The sequence below is a fragment of the Entelurus aequoreus genome, linkage group LG13, assembly GCF_033978785.1.
Source record: "Entelurus aequoreus isolate RoL-2023_Sb linkage group LG13, RoL_Eaeq_v1.1, whole genome shotgun sequence".
Lineage (NCBI taxonomy): Eukaryota > Metazoa > Chordata > Actinopteri > Syngnathiformes > Syngnathidae > Entelurus > Entelurus aequoreus.
The window spans coordinates 35,582,867-35,601,171 of NC_084743.1; the positions used below are offsets into that span (position 1 = coordinate 35,582,867).

The 18,305-nt window shown below is 36.8% G+C and overlaps 1 protein-coding gene across 1 annotated transcript in view; it reads left to right on the forward strand.

Moving 5' to 3' along the window:
* The window catches only part of LOC133663355 (zinc finger protein GLI2-like), a 184,864-nt gene that overhangs the window by 154,915 nt on the left and 11,644 nt on the right, over positions 1–18,305 (forward strand). The window contains exons 6-10 of the mRNA XM_062067765.1: positions 5,215–5,416; positions 9,703–9,901; positions 12,004–12,114; positions 14,591–14,731; positions 17,686–17,835. Of these exons, the coding sequence (XP_061923749.1) occupies positions 5,215–5,416; positions 9,703–9,901; positions 12,004–12,114; positions 14,591–14,731; positions 17,686–17,835 (803 nt within the window). The remainder of the gene's footprint in view (positions 1–5,214; positions 5,417–9,702; positions 9,902–12,003; positions 12,115–14,590; positions 14,732–17,685; positions 17,836–18,305) is intronic.

The window sequence follows — 18,305 nt, forward strand, 5'->3', positions numbered from 1 at the left end:
CAGCAAACCAGCTCAGCCTTTTGATGCAAGAAAGAGCTCCTAGCGTAATCTTTAATAACGTGCAGCTTGTCCCGTTCTGTACGTCCATATGAAATACATAAAAAGCTGAAGTATTTAACAAAGAGCAACTTTGCTACAATTGCCATTACTTAATATGTCATATGTCTCTACTTTAAGACAAACGGTTTTAGAAGAGCCTGGTTTATTCATTGGGCTGGAAGGTGCAGATTGGCCACTTTCGACAGCAGCTGGCTGCTTGTACTTAAATGAGTCACTAAGAGTTTTCTGCTACTTGCACCTCTGATAATGTCTGTTATAAAACATAATTATGATTAAAACTCACAAATGACATCTGCTTTCTGTCCCTCTACATGCAACTCAGTCCCCTATTGAGCATAGGGTTGAGCTATATAGACAATATACAACATAAATAACATACATTTGGTTAAAGATAGAGTTTTCAATACTATTGTTGTATCGTGATAATGCATGTTCATGACACATTCTAGCTGTGTCCCGAAAATTTGACAGCAACAAGCGGAAACACGCGTCCTCAACTAAATGTAGCGTACTTGCTATCTGCAAATAAAGTACATTACAAGTACCATTATTACTGGAGGACGAGGACTAGCTAAACATGCTACACTGCATGCTAAAAATAAGCGATGCTAACCACTAAGCTCGATACAAATATCGACAGTAACGATACCAAGTATAGTATCAGTATATGGTCAATGTTACAGTAATAAGATCCATACTTTTTTCTATCGCAACATCTTTTGTCTTTTTTGTTATTGTTTACAAACTCAGGAAATAAGTCACAGGGAAAAAAACGAATTATTTAATTCAAGGCCAATACTAGGAAATCATTAAAATATTGAATTGATATTGTTACACCACCATCCTGTGTTTTGTTTCTATTTTGGAATTGTGATAATCAAAAATGTAATCATTCCATGATCTTGAAAATGTTAAACATCAGTATCAAAATTGGTATGACCTATCCTGCCCCTGTAACTAATTGATATTGGATCGATATCCAAATGTGTAGTATCGCCTAACACTAAAGTAAAGTATCCAAACAACATAAATAAAAGTGCTTACATTTTAACAGAAATGTAGCTAGATCAACAAGTAGATTAATAATAGTTTTGAGAAAATAATACAATACTGTTTTGAAATGGTTCCATTATCATTCATATACCAAATAATATATCGTTGGAGGAGGCTGCAATATAGATTTTGGGCCATATATCGCCCTATCAAAAGTACCAGCAAGTACAGTAGTTTCATGAAGTAATGTAATAATAATGTACAGTATTTACCTTAGAGAGTGGACTTCTATGGTATCTCCTCAAGTTGCTTCTGTGTCAAACACACCATCAGCAGTTTCCCTTTATTTTCATAGATACATTAGATATTTAAACATTTTTGGCGGCGTTATCAACTCATTCTGCTTCAGTATGGTGCAGACTAGCAGAGCTACGTTCCAACTGCTTCACCAAGTTAGCTGGCTACTTGCTCTGTCAGGTTTTTAAAGATGTATTTATTTAATTCAATTAATATTATCCACTTTTTCTTCTCAGCACTGCCTAAACTATCAATCTGCCAATCCTTTCCATGTCCAGGCCAGGTGAGGTTTCTCTTGTGGAGTCAAATTAAGTCTTCTTCCGTCCCATGCTTGGAAAAACAAAGTTATGTCAATCGCTAGCGTTAAGCTAATGCTAGCGAGTAAGACTGAATGTTTTGATCTGAACTCACAAGGTTCACTGTAACATTTGCTATGTCAACTAGCGGTGGAGATGCTTGTAACCTGAATTTTTGCTCTCAATCTAAAGCAGGGGTGTCAAACGTACGGCCAGGTACAGGTACAGGTTCAATCTGGGCCGCGGCCCGCAAGATGAGTTTGCTAGGTAAAAAAATGACCTGCAGTTTTTTAATTAAAGAAACTGCTGTTCTAAATGTGTCCACTGGATGTTGCAATAGCAATTCAAGTGTAACCCAGGTCACACATGACACTGTTTAAAGATGACATGTCAGCTGACTTTAAGCACCCTCTTCTCACATTATTAACCATTTCCACTCTGCACCCATCTGCGGCCCCTTCCGAGGTTTTTTGTTGTCCCATTGAGTTTAATTTTTTTCTAGCCCTGATGTGGGATCTGATGTTGTTGTGGTTTGTGCAGGCCTTTGAGGCATTTGTGATTAAGGGTTATACAAAAAAACTTTGATTGATGATTCTGGATTGGCTGCCCCTACTCCAATCAACGCAGGTGCAAGCTATCAGCAGATTGGAGTAGCAGCAGATGGCGGCAGACTAATATAGTATTGACGCATGATCATTTATTTAATTGTAAATTATCTACTCTACGAATGAAATAACGAATCGGTAGCATGCAAACACTTAAGTCAACATGACTATCATCTTTGTAGTCAGAGTTCCGTGCAGCGCTTGCAATTCGTTGACATCTCGTTGCGCACCCTGAACTCCATTGTAAAAATGTGTGTTTCTACATTTGTTGTTTGTTTTACTATGTTCACATTGATTACGTTTGTAGTTATGTTACAATGATTTCGGCTATGGTGTCATTGTGATAATTGTTTTGTTTATATTATAAGTGTAATATTTGAGTGACGGTAAAGGAATGTGCAGTTACAGATGTCACCAATGCAGCGGTTTGAGGAAACACTCGGTTGCTTTTCCATTCATGTCTTTAATGGGGAACTGCCAACACGAAAGTGCTTAAAGTTTAATGGCTTTGTAAATACACTGAGACAAAGCCTAAGTTTATTGTTTTCTTCATTGTGTTTTTGAAACTGCGCCAATTTTTTCCTCAGAATTTTCAACTACACTGCAAAAAGTCAGTGTTCAAAAACAAGAACAAAAAATTAGGGGTATTTTACTTGAACTAAGCAAAATTATCTGCCAATAGAACAAGAAAATGTAGCTTGTCAAGACTTTCCAAAACAAGTAAAATTAGCTAACCTCAATGAACCCAAAAATACCTTAAAACAAGTATATTCTCACTAATAACAAGTGCACTTTTCTTGATAGAAAAAAAAAATAGAGAGACCTTTTTTCTCAATATGTTAAAAAATACTCTTAAATTAAGTAAATGCTAGTGCCATTATCTTGACATAATGATAATGGCACTCGGCATTACATTTCTTGAAACCAGCAAACTTACACTAAAAACTTGTTTATTGTTCTTAATGGAAGGCAACAAGGCAACCGCTTGTTACTCTCGGGGTTTCTAGCCGCTCAGGCAAATCATATGGTCTAAAAATGCATTTTCCCATCGATAACATGACATCATCGCGCCAAATGCGTGCTCTTTCAGTCAATTAGTGCGCGAGGAATATATATATATATATATATATATGTATATATATATATATATATATATATATATATATATATATATATATATATATATATATATATATATATATATATATATATTTATTTATTTATTTATATATATATATATATATATATATATATATATATATATATATATATATATATACATACATACATACATACATACATACATACATACATATATATATATATATATATATATATATATATATATATATATATATATATATATATATATATATATATATATATATACATACATACATACATACATATATATATATACAGCCCAGCCCCCAGCCAAATTTGTTTTTATTGTAATTTTGAAGAATTTACCTGAATGTGCATGAATTATTTCTGTTCAAAATAGTTTGAAATGTCACATGTTAAATGTTTAAATATTAACTGTCAGTTTACTGTACTGTGCCAACTGTACTACTATATGAGTACGCATTTTCTCTTGTTTCATTGAAAATAAAACGTCATCTATTTTAATTATGAGATACAATTGTGTTATAATCATGATTTTTTTGTTCATGCTTGAAATAAGAAATTATTACTTTGAAAAAGCAGTTTTATACTTGTGAGTGTTGATGACACAGCTTTGCAAAACTTGATATTCTAGTTTTAAGCATTTTTTACTCAATTTAGGTCATAAAATCTCAGCAACAAGCTGTAATATCTTACTGAGATAATTTAGGACCCAAACCCTTAAAACAAGTAAAAGACTCTAACATATAATCTGTTTAGTGAGAAGAATTATCTTATCAGACAGAAAATAAGCAAATATCACCCTTATTTGAGATATTTAATCTTACTTAGATTTCATTTTTTGCAGTGTAACTTCAATTGTTTTGCCAAGAGCTGTATTTGTAGTGTGTACATTTTCAGAATATGCTTGTTCTATTATTGGCCAGAGTAAAACAAAGAAAACAGTCTGAAATTGTCTTTATTTTTAAATTATTATGCCACAGCCGAGTCATACCAAAGACTATAAAAATGGGACCCATAACCTCCCTGCTTGGCACTCAGCAACAAAGGGTTGGAGTTGGGGGTTAAATCACCAAAATGATTCCCGGGCGCGGCGCCGCTGCTGCCCACTGCTCCCCAAGGGGATGGGACAAATGCAGAGGACAAATTTCACCACATCTAGTGTGTGTGTGACAATCATTGGTACTTTAATCTTTAATGATTTTAAAAGTCAAACTCACGTAGGAATAGATTTTCCTCCATGCGACCCCTGAGCTAAAAGCATAACAATTAGCCGAGAGACAGCTCGTGTCCCAAAAAATGTGTAAGTTGGGACACTCGTATACCGAGGTACCACTGAATTCTGGTGTATCTTTACTCTATGGTATGTAGTACATGCCAGAGTTACATAGAAATTCACAGTATCAAGGGCACAAGTGTCATGGCTTCTTCTAAGTTAAGTTAGTGGGAAAGTAGTATTCAACAATACCAACAACAAAGACACCCAGTTGCCTCTGTCCTTTGAGAGTCAGACATTTTTTTGTAATAGTATTCTGAGATCAATTTGTTTAAATTGCCTCCATTTAACTTGGCTGTGTAGAGATTGGTATCATGGTGATTACTGACAATGATTGGTGAGGTTTCTTTATGCATAAGAGGATGCAAATGTTAAACAGGAGAGCTGTTTGTGCAAGCACAGATGCAAGAAGATAGCATGGACGTGTGTTTGGTGAAGGTAAACGTTAGCATCTGCTAGACCAAGATAGGAATGTTGTAATGGGTATGCAAATGCAGTGTATTATGAACAATATATTTGGATTAGTTCGTAATACTACAATATTGTTTGTCTTCGTGTCCAGTTTCACGTTTCTCCAGCCCAAGGCTGACACCCCGACTGAGCAGAAAGAGGGCACTGTCCATTTCCCCTCTGTCAGACGCCAGCATTGACCTGCAGACCATGATCCGCACCTCGCCCAACTCCCTGGTCGCTTACATCAACAACTCCCGCTCCAGCTCGGCCGCCAGCAGTTCCTATGGCCATTTGTCTGTTGGAGGGATCAGGTATGACGATGCACAAAACTCACATACCCTCTGACAGGCAGTGGAAATGTGTGTTTTAATTTCGTTTGTGAAATATTTTTAGGTACTGTACAGCGATATTTCAGTTTTCATTCCCCCCATTTTTGTAATTTTGCTCCGGTTTTTGTTTGTTTATAGGAGTGGCAAACATTGTATGTAGCAAAAAGAGGTGGGTAGTGTAGCCAAAATTGTACTTAACCCTTGGGGATACCCCAAATGTGGTGAATGTCATAAATCTTGAAAGTAAATCATCCATCCATCCATTTTCTACCGCTTATCCCTTATTTTACTTTTAAAGCTAAATCTCTAGATCAACTTTAGAGCTATCAGTCGATAAAAAGTGTTTAATTAACAAAAACACAAACAATTCATTATTCGTGCACGTACACACAATATTTTTCTAACCACATCCACACAACTCTTATGTCATTACCAACTCACCAACTTTGTTTTTATTACATATAAGTTGCTGGCAGGTTCAAAGCAAGTATGCGTTTAGTATGAATATATGGTACTCTATGGTAACATATGGCGTTATCTTGTGGTTGAGGGGTAAAATTACTCCTCTAATAGCAATTGCATGGATTTCAAAGGAAAATGTTTGGATTAATTTGGTTTTCATGGAAAAAGCATTATGAAATAACAGGTTTACAGTATATGGACATATGGCCATTAAAAAGGGAGTCAATGGGGGACAAAAAAGTCCCGGGGAACTCCAATGTATACTCACTCAATAGCTCATGCTAAATATAACTTTGCAAAGAACGGATAATGTACTTTTTGAGATTAATTATTTTACAACGCCATCCACTAATTCTTTTACAACGCCATTCATTTTCTAACGTGTGTCCCTCTCGGGGTCGCAGGGGGGTGAGAGAGCCTATCCCAGTTGCACTCAGACGTATTTCATCTCGCTAACTAACTAACTTGAGTAAAAGTTAGTATGTACTACAATACAAAATATGCACACTTTATAGTCACTTATGACGTTACAACAGGGCTAATGCCATGAAAACATTGCCACATCTCCAACTTACAGCAACATGTTTTCTCGAGTTGGAAGTGGAATCCTCGAAATGTGAACATTCCTACAGCAAATAATACAATATAAGTCTTCTTCTTCATAGTTTTTAGTATTGATTGATTATCGTGGGAGTTATGTTCCAGACCGCTCGTAAATTTGTGCAAAGTAGGGACATTATTTATCTTATGATTTTTTTGTATATATATATTTAATGTATTTTAGGTGTTTGGACTTTTTGGGTATATTAACCGCTCACACACTCATAAAAACGTACTTAACATTTACATTAAACATTTTATTTTGTGCCATCTCATGTGTCTCACGAGTGTAGGTATGACAATAAAGATTTTTTTAATTCTTGAATTTGATAAGTACTCACAAATAATGGCGATGGCGTGGCTCGTCAATCACCGTTATTGCCGCAGTCTTTTTAAAAGACACCATTGCCGTCGTCCTTATATATTTTTTTCATTCTTTTTGCAGCGAATAAATTCATGTGATTTTTGTATTGGCATCTAGTAGATAGTAGCTCGTAGCTAAGCTACCTTCCTTTAGCATAGCATTGAGGAGGTCCACATTTTCTCTAATCGTAAGCAATTTCCTCCGGTGCTTAGATTCTGTGCCAGAAGCCTTAGAATGCGCATAAAGTTAGGACTACATCGTAAGACTTTTAAATAAACTCAAATGTTTCCAAAAACATTCAGAGAAAATATGCAGTCAGAGCCAACAATAAGTGAAGCAAACTGGAGGGATCTATGTGCCTGAGAACACAGTGTTTTGGGATTGGTTCGCCTTTAGCCAATAATAGGGGTGTCCTGATACGACTTTTTCATTTCCGATACAATACCGATATTGGACCCTTGAATATGATATTAAACAACGCATATCAACACGAATCCTGCATATTTCATGGTTTTCTAAAGTGGAATGTAATAAAAGATTAGGATTAAGTGAGGTTCGTCAGAGCGCAATGGTAGGTATCAATAACCATGTGACAGAATTATGCTTTTGAAGGAAGCTTTAAATTGTTTTAGTGACACCCAGAGGTCACAATAATTTATAAAGTTAAGTTGATGACTTGCTTGTTACTGGATACTTTCTAATACGCTTCGGCCTTGGAGACTTTGTATGTGTAATTAATACTGCATGCAACTATAATTATTTAATACTTGTTTATATTGACAAATGTGCGGTTTTAGATAGCATTATTGTTAAATTAAGGCAGTTCTTCTCAAATGTCTGGAGCCGTGGCAGCATGTCTGCAATGTAGACGTATAATAATATTTCCGAGATTTACCGGCGGACGGCTATCTCCAAAATGTGCATTGTGCAAATAATAAGAAGACGGTGGCGCTCGTTCAAGGATAAAAATTGCGCGAGGGGCCGATTTCAGCAGTAAGACCGGCTCCTGGCGTCTTGGGAAATGTCTTAGGCGGTTTCTCCTGCAGCTGCACGCGCACAGCCACGCTTTGCACTCCTGATCGACCGACCTAGCCCTTAGAGCTAATCCTTGTCTCAAAGTTACAGATCTGACTTGCCCACTTCCCTTGCCCGCCTTGTTCTAACATGCCTTGGAAACCTGCTGGAGATACGAGTATACGTAGTGGTGATTTCTCTAAGACTGCAGGCGAAGTTCAGCTTTCCCTAAATATAAACCAATGCCAGAGCATTTTTCAACTTTCATTCCGTTGTTCCATGTTGATATGAAAAACTTTGCAATCCTGTAAATGGTGTTTTCTTTGTAAAAATCTAGCATCTTCATATATTTTATCTGTTATTGGAGATGTTACTTGTGTTTAGAGAGTAACTGAAAATGAGATGATCCTACTTGAATGACGAGCGGTTGCCACTGGTATACGGCCTGTGTTACATTGTACAGTAATAACCGTTGAAAAATAGAACAAAATGATACAACATAAGAAAATTATTTGTTGATACTAATTACTAATAAAACAGACTTGTTTTTAAATGTATGTACAATATTTTTTTGGTCTTTTTTAAATAAAATATATGCGTCAATGACAGTTATGCAAATTATATGATGGCTTCTAGAGGTATGGGGAAATAATCGATTTTGAGATGCATCGCAATTCAGATATGGGCGATTGTAAAACCGATTAGTAAACCTCAATAAGCGAATATTTATTTATTGTAAATAAAGTAATGCAGACAAATTTGGCTGACCGCAGCGAGCAACCTCACCGAGAGCTCCAACCAGCTCCTTTATTTAAGTTGCAAGTGATGAATGATTATTTAGTGAAATAAAAATAAATTTAAAACTGCATCAATGTACATAAATTAAAGATGCATCAGTTATCAATTTTGAATCAAATCGTAGCTCCTGAATCGTAATTGTAATCGAATCGTGAGGTGCCCAAAAGATTCCCATTTTTAGGCATCATATTGAACACCTCTCGTAATACAGTTTTAAAAAGATATTATAAAATACTGTATGTTAATGAAAATAGCAATTTTTTATTTTAAAATCCACAAGACTTACTAAATTCATAAGACTTTAGTAAGCAAATCGCAAAGTGGTGAAGGAACACTGTAAATTATTTCTTAAGGAAAAAATTGCTTACGTTTTTCATAAGATTTGGGGTTTTTTGGAACAAATAACTAATGAGAACGAAGAAACTACTGTACTGTTTAGCACACAGGTGTGAAACTCGAGGCCCGGGGGCCATTTCTGGCCCCGCCACATCATTCTATGTGGCCCGCGAAAGCCTGGAAAAAATAGGTTTCAACAAAACCCTTTTTTTTTTTTATTAAATGCATTCGTTCTTTCAATTTTGACAGAAAAAATATATATATTTAAAACTTTAATAAACTTTAATATCATCTGATCATGCCAATTATATTATTATATACTGTATTTTGTGAGATAAAAACAAATAGTTAAATATCTGCTTGTCACCACTGTTCATGATTTTAAAGCAAGTTATACATTAAAAACAATCTAATAATCAAATGCATATGCATTTTGATTAATCATGATTAATCACAGGTTATTAACTGCATGATTAATGTAAATTAATTTAAAAAAGCGGCCCTCTGAAAGCAGCCATTCGTGCGATGTGGCCGTCAATGAAAATGAGTTTGACACCCTTGGTTTAGCAGTTTCATAAGCCTTAACCACAAGAAGACATTCTAACATTAAATCAAATGGCTCTTGCTTCTTATTGTTACAAAAGCTTTTTTTCAAACTAAAAAATGTGTGCCTTTCCTTCTCCTTTCATCCCAGCCCCTCATTTAGCTTCCCTCATCCCATCAACCCGATGGCGTATCAGCAGTTGTTGTCCCAGCAGAGGAGTCTCAACACCTTTGGCCACACTCCTCCTCTCATTCAGCCGCCACCTTCCTCTTTCTCTGCCCGCCAACATCCCCTAGCCACGCCCCCTATGCCCAATGCCCACAACAGCACCAACACAGAAGCTAACCAGGTGGGAATGACAATGGAATGATGATGATGATGATGATGATAAACCTGAATGTCTGAGCAAGAATATTGACATGCTGCTGAGGATGGGTGCTTACCTCTGATAGAGATCTACTGTGCAATATGTTTTTAACATTTTATTATGTTTTTAAATTTTAAATTGTTTTATTGTTTGTTGTCTTAAGACTATTTTATGTAGGTTGTTTTAAAAGCACTGAGCTGGATTGCTGTCCAATTTCGTTGTTTCTATACAATGACAATAAAGGTATTCTGATTGTGATACAGTCTAAAATAAATATTGCAGCCTTTTGTGATAAGGATATAAATCAAGATATATTATTTGGCATATAAATTATAATAAAACCATTTCAAAGCAGGTTACTGCAGGGGGTCTCAAAGCCAATTTACCTGGGGGCCACTGGAGGTAGAGTCTGGGTAAAGTATTCACTTAAGAATCACGTTTTAATCACATGACTAAATGTGTCACCTACTTGTATCGGCAGCTATAGTGACCCTGAGCTATGGTACAGTTACAGTAGGCCTTAAGTCATTATAAATGTTAAATTGTATATTTTGAGACTGTTGAGTTCTCCAGTAGACACTTCCGCTTGCTTAAAGGAAGTTGCTCTTTGTGTCGCCCAACATGTGTGTGTGTGTGTGTGTTGTGCTGTCATTGTTTGTGTTTGCACCGTTATTACCATTGGTTTATCGGTCAGTTTTAGTTAGTCAGTGTGTTAGTTCGCAAAAAAAGTAAAAGGCACATTTTCATGAAATTGCAAAAGGTGTCCGCCTGGTGGTTAGAGTGTCCGCCCTGAGATCGGTAGGTTGGAGTTCAAATCCCATCCGAGTCATACCAAAGACTATAAAAATGGGACCCATAACCTCCCTGCTTGGCACTCAGCAACAAAGGGTTGGAGTTGGGGGTTAAATCACCAAAATGATTCCCGGGCGCGGCGCCGCTGCTGCCCACTGCTCCCCAAGGGGATGGGACAAATGCAGAGGACAAATTTCACCACATCTATTGTGTGTGTGACAATCATTGGTACTTTAATCTTTAATCTTTAAAATGGGATACGGAACAAATGATTACATTTTGGGGCTGATCTCAAACTTTTCTGCTATGTTACCTAATTTTTAAATTACAGGCTTCAACTACGGGGACAAAGAGAGCGGATGACTGACAAGATGATGCACTCTCTCTTTCATTCTGTTTTAAATAGCTCAAAAAGTTATGGGCGGGTTTTCATCTAAATTTTAGGAAATGTAAAAAAATTTGAATAAGGAAGAAGTGATTAGAATTTGGGCCTGATTCGGATCATTTCTACTAAGTTTCCTTACGTTTACGTTTCTGTGTGTTTGCTTGCGTGCTTGCATGTGTGTGTGCGCTTTTTTTTCTGGTATAGATAAATAAAAAAGTTACGGTGCTTTTCTCATTGAATATACTTTTAATTTCTTTCATTCAGACAGTATTTTGATATCGTACATTTTTTAGGTTTTTTACCTTTAAGGTAGAAAATGTAATGGTATATCGATACCTGTGTATGTTGGACTCATAAACAGATGCACGATGCGACGTAATATAAAACATTTAAAAATGTATGGAGGATTCTTAAGAGGTAGCACCAAACATATTGGTGGCAGTCCAAATGTTTGTATATGTGGTGGATCGCCGCAAATAAATAAGTGCATGGGAAAGTAATTTATTTATTTCCTTTTTCATCTCCATCACTTTTAAGAATGTGTTTCTTCTTCTTACTGTCAGTTCAGTCTGTCCGCAGTTCAAAAGCCCGCTCCCTGTTTCTTAATTTTCAACAATACCACCAGCCTCGCTCTCTAACAAGGGTAATAACTCCTCCACACTCATATTTTTGTGGCTTTGTGATCATCAAGCAGTCTAAATTGTTTAGTCTCAGCAGCAGACCTGGTCTCACTTAAGTATCCGGTGCCTTGTAGGACTATCAGGACTAAACCTCGTACAGAATCACATGCGGTCGAAAGTTTTTGAAACAGAAGTTAATCAAGTGGTGCAAGGGTTGGAATAACTTTACGATTGACAGTTTGATAAGAGTTACTGACTCGTCATGATCTGTCATGTCTGTCGGTCAGAACGCCAACGGCGACCCGGCAGTGAGCAGCACAGTCAACCAACTCAACTCCAAGAGGACAAAGGTCAAGCTGGAAGTAGAAGGCCCACTGCCTATCTCACCAACCTCCCAGGTAAGGGAACTGATTACGCAATGAAAATAAATGTGCATAATTCTCAAATTGTATGAATATAATAATGAACAATAACAATTGTTTTTTTTTTTACATTTTTTAAATGATTAAAAACTATCCATCTATCAATTTTCTACCACTTGTCCCCTTTTGAGGTCGCGGGGGTGCTGGAGCCTACTACCATTCACATATTTTACTGGCCACTGTTAAGGATATTACTGAAGAATCCCAGTAACTTGTAGAAAGTCAATCACAGACGGGGGCCAAATTTCAAAGCACACTTTAAATTCCAAACCACATTGTTAAAATGATCACTTTTGAGTGTTAAAATGCATATTTAATGTGTTATTTTGTACAGACAGGGTTTGATAGTTTAAGTGGTATCGTTTTTAGTCGCATACAATTCAATTGATGCCACTTTTAGTGATAATCTGACACCTTAGTAAGAATGGTTAGTACAATGCATCATATTATTTGTTGTGCATAAATTGGACAGTATATGTATGAGAATTATGGGGTGGTTTTGCAAAAGTAAGTTTGGGTTCATTATTTGCTGAAATTCGCCATTGATTTTTAAATGGTACCACAGAAGAAAACTTCAGCTTGAGAAAGATAAAGAAACTCATTGATTTTTAATAATAAAATAAATAAATAAATATCATATAAATAATAAAATAATGAAAATATTAAAATAAAATCATCATAAAAAATATTAAAATTAAAATTAAAATCAAAGCGTGTAGATAAAATATGTTCAATTGCAATATGCACAAATAAATAAAAGTGTTTTCAGCCTGGATTTGAACATTGGCAATGTTGAGGCCTGTCTCACATATTCCTGATTTTAGGAGCATAGAACAGAAACAAAGTCTCTCACCATGTTTTGTCTTGACTCTGGACACCAGAAGGAAACCACTCCTTGAGGTTCCCAGAATCCAGTTCTAGAGATGGTTCATATGGTTCTAACATGTCAGAGATGTACTTTTTGGCACAAGACCGTGAAGTGACTTGTCCACAAGCGGAGCGGTTTTAAAGTCTATTCTCTGAGCAACAGGAAGACAGTGCAGTGACCTGAGCACTGGACTAATATGGTCATATTTCCTGGTTCTAGTCAGGACTCGAGCAGCTAAAGTCCAGAGCTGTAAGATCATTGTTCAGCATGTTTTGTTAAACATAGGGAAGCGTTTTTCCACGTTTTCCCGTACTGCCACACAAGCTAGTATACCTTCCACTCAACGGCAAATATGTTTTTAGGCAGCAGGGGCGGCTAGTATATTGTTCTAGGCGTATTCACAAACCAAGAAATGACCTCTGCCTCACGATTCCACTCCGATTTATGAAGTACATCGATTTTCATACATGTTGTATCACTCGATTTTTGAAATATTTGACCCAGTGAGCAAGACCCCATGTTTTGGTCGGATCTTCTGGAGTTCACTGTGACATTTGCTATACCAAAGAGCAGTGGGAAAGCTCGTAACCCCAATTTTTGCTCGCCACCTAAAACATAACAATTAACCGAGAGACAGCTCGTAAAATCGGGCACTCATTTCCGCCATTATTGGATTAACAGTATGACTATGCTTTTGATTGGACTATTAACATAAACCTTCTGATGCCACGTATCTACAAAAATAATACTAAGTATTTATGAGATGAATAAGATTTCTCCTTTTTAAATAAGGTTTAAGATGTTTATCAGAACAGTCTCTTCAAGTGGATAATTTTCGTACATTGTTTGAGTTATTGGCTTAATCCATTCCATAATTATCCGTTAGCAAAGAAAAATCTGTAGATTAGCCGCACCTTTGTATAAGATGCAGGATTCAAAGCTTGGGAAAAAAGTAGCGGCTTATAGTCCAGAAAATACGGTACATTTTATATGACAGCAAACCAGAGCGAATAAAACTAACTACGGTAGTCAATGTTTAACTGCAGCTGCTTTTTGGGTATTTGGGTATATCTTTTAAGTTATATATATCCTTCGATTCACAAGGCATATCAATTACCATCCCTTGCAGTTCCTTTCTTACTTCAAAATTGCACTTTTGAGAATTTAAGGAAAGTGTTTAATTAAGTGTCCAAAGTTATTTATGGTGAAGAGAAAAAACTGACTATATTTGTATTTTTTACTACATTTTCAATATTTAAGTGTAGATTGAATCAAATCAGATCAAATCCTAATTATTAGAACCTACAGTTAATAAATGTGATAGGTATTGGTATCAGCCAATCTCACTCATTGATGGCTGGTATCGTAATCGGAAGCAGAACCCTTTTTAAAACCCTAATTAGAAAGGCAGTCAATGTATGAAAAATGGAGAATAATTATTCCAACAAAGTGCAAGGATCAGAAGTGTGATTTGGGCCTTGGGTCTGAAAGAAGGTAGTATACAGTAAAGAAGGCACGATACAGTAAAGATGGCACAATCCAGTAATATCTTTTTGATGCCAACGTCCCGTCTCTCATCTTCAGAACCAGAGTGGAGGGATGTTGGACTTGAATGAAGATCTGGACAAGGACGAGTGCAAACAGGAGCCAGAGGCCGTGTACGAGACCAACTGCCACTGGGAGGGTTGTTCCAAGGAGTTTGACACCCAGGACCAACTTGTCCATGTAAGTATCTAAACCTCTTTGATGTTCATTCATGACAGCATGCTGTGTGTGCGTGAGTACGTTCATGGATTGATTGGTCACTGATCCCGACGCCTAACATTGATGAGGCTTCTCTCGCCAAATTTAGCTCAATCTTTGCAGCTGTGCACCCTGAACCCTCCTGACCTCTAACCCTTGAACCCTTCCAAACGACACCCGCTACCCACTGGAGCCCAGAGGGCCGTTCATAAATCCGTCGTCATGCCAGCAGCTCTGCAGTTGCACTGATCGTCAAGTCACAGAGTGAAGAGACGTGTTCTCACATTAGGGGGAGAAAGAAAGAGTTAGCTTTAGTATCAGGATCAAAAGTCGTATATGACTTGGTGACACGTGCATGGCCTATCATGCCGTGCTCTGGCCCAGCTTTCAGTCTTGCCAAAGGAGTGCAGATATGACGGGGGCCCAGGCCTAGTGTGAGTACACTTTTAGGAACATTTGCCCCATCTCCAAATCCCAAGACACAAAGTCCAGGAGAGTTTTGGAGGGTTCTAGAGTCACCCGGCAAAAAATATATGGCGTGATTAAGGGTGTGGATGGACAATGATTGCCCAATGAATTACTGACCATAGGATCTCCAGTTTCTCTCAACCTTAGAACCCTGGGGTGCAATTTTGAATCACCCCGACAAAAATCCCTGACAACATCTCCCAAAGCACTCTTGGGTTTCATGCGCACCAAACAAATAAATTCTGAACCTAAAGAATCCTGTTTCAAGAGCCCCCACATTAAGGAGTCACACTGGTGTGTACCTGAAAATAGACGTGTCTCTGCTGAGCTACACACTTCCTCTGCCCAAAGTAGACCTCAGCGGGATGACTGAGCCACTGGGCTGAAAAAGTGACAACCTAAGTGGAGCATTGTGAGCTGGGGTGTCTCTTAGTGCTTCCTTTCTGTTTGAACATATATAAATATGGTGCAAGGGCTCTGTTTTAAGTGGTTGTCTGTTATCAAAATCAGAGCAAATGCTAAAAATTATTCATCCTTATGTTAATCTGCACTAAAATTATTCCAAATATATAATTATTATTAGTATGCTGACTCATTATTTGACTCTCAACTATCCTCAAATTTCTCTACTGATTCAACCAATGTTGTTTGAATTTGATATTGATATCAGCAAAAACAAAACACAAATATGGGATTATACTACTTTGCATGTAAAATGTCCATTTCAATCTGAATGTTAAAAAATATTTTCCGGTAAAAAAACAAAACTAGCAGGTCCGTCGCCACAATTTCACAGTAAAAATAACAGTGGTACTGTTGTTCCATTTACAGTAATTCAGAGTAAAAAACATTATGGATTTTATTGTAAAATTGTAGTATTTTTAGAGTAATACAAGCAGTCCTTTACGTGTGCAAAGTTGGACAGCCAGTTAACATCTAAATGTCCTCTATTAAGCACAAAAGGTTGGTTTAGTCTTCTAATATAGTCAAGTCATTTACAAAAAGGTAAACATGGTAGGCTATGCAGTGTTTCCCATAAACTGCCAAGATACCTGTGGCAGTGGGGGCGTGGCTATGGGCGTGGTCACCATGACATCATCAAGTAATTTGCATAATTTACTACAATGATATGATTTTCTCTAAAAAGGCTCAAAAAATGTATACTTACTAATTAATAATAACAGTTTTGTTTTAAACGTCCATCCATCCATCCATCCATCCATTTTACAATATAATTACAACACTTTATGTACATATTTATATGCAGATTTGAACAATAAGTTATTCACTGAAATATATTTATTAATTGTGGTTCTTACAAAAAATATATCTTATAAAATATAAAAGCTAAAAAGTCTCTTAAAGCTCTGCCCCTTTAATTAGTGCATACTAAATAATTTAACTTTGGCCTACTACTACAACCATTTTATTTACCAGCAACATAAAGTGAAACAGAGGCAGAGGTGTCCTGCCACAGTCAGTAACAAATAAACAGAAAACAGTAGTGGTCAAATACAAATAAGGCAACAAGAGAAGTATCCTACACTTCTCTTTTGTAAAGTAAATCTGAACAGCCTATATGGGCATCTACATCAACTATATGATTTGCCTGAGAAGCTGGACAGGACAAAAAAATAAAAAATAAATAAATAAAAATAAAAAAGACTTTTTTTTTTTTTTTTAATGTAGTTGTGGCGGACGTAATTCTTTTGTGGCGGGCCGCCACAAATAAATGAATGTGTGGGAGACACTGCTATGGGCTGCTAGGAGCTAACAGCTACACAACAGCTAAGCACACAATAGCACACGAGCTAGACATACGTAGTACGTGTCTTTAATTGAACAATATAGCAGTCTAAAACAGCACATTTGTCAATATAAACAAGTATCAGATAATTATATTTGTGTATAACTTAGATGTTCAAAGTCCCCCAGGCAAAAGCATATTAGAAGAATTATAGGAAAAGTAAGGTACCACTCTCCTTCCACATTTCTCAACCCATTCAAACTGTTCCAGTAACAAAACATTAAAGATCACAGTTCTCCACATTCGAAAATAAATTCCCATAATTGTACATGTTTTGTACGGCACTTCACTTCATTTTCACCCGCAATTTCTACAAAATTGGATGTCTTTAGTTTTACTTTAATAAAGTTTCTGTAAATATCTTAGAATCCTAGAAGATGGTGACAAGTGATTTAGTCAGGAAGTTTCTTGAGACGTTTGCAGACATCCTGAACAAACATTGTTTTTATAGTTTTTGTCTCCTGTTGACAGAAGCGACAAAGTGGCAGCTTTATTTATGGCAGTGTTGCTCACAATGTGTGTTTGTCGTTACTGCACGTGTGCTCACAGGATGTGAAATTATCTGGTGGGAAATAGACAAGATCTTGCTGACTCATGTTTTGCAATCAAGCAGTGCGTCTGTACTCCTTTAGCGCACGTTTCTTTGTGATTGTCTCCTCAGCACATCAACAACGATCATATCCACGGTGAGAAGAAGGAGTTTGTGTGTCGCTGGGACAAGTGTTCGCGGGAGCAGAAGCCCTTCAAGGCCCAATACATGCTGGTGGTCCACATGAGGAGGCACACGGGCGAGAAACCACATAAATGCACAGTACGTACAAAGAGGCCCAACACAACGCTGGGATGCAATGTTCGAATTTAATGAGCAGCTCAAATCAGAACAATCACCGTATTTTTCGGACTATAAGTCGCAGTTTTTTTCATAGTTTGGCCGGGGGTGCGACTTATACTCAGGAGCGACTTATGTGTGAAATTATTAACACATTACCGTAAAATATCAAATAATATTATTTAGCTCATTCACTTAAAAGACTAGACGTATAAGATTTCATCAGATTTAGCGATTAGGAGTGACAGGTTGTTTGGTAAACGTATAGCATCTATATGTTATAGTTATTTGAATGACTCTTACCATAATATGTTACGTTAACATACCAGGCACGTTCTCAGTTGGTCATTTATGCGTCATATAACGTACACTTATTCAGCTTGTTGTTCACTATTCTTTATTTATTTTAAATTGCCTTTCAAATGTCTATTCTTGGTGTTGGGTTTTATCAA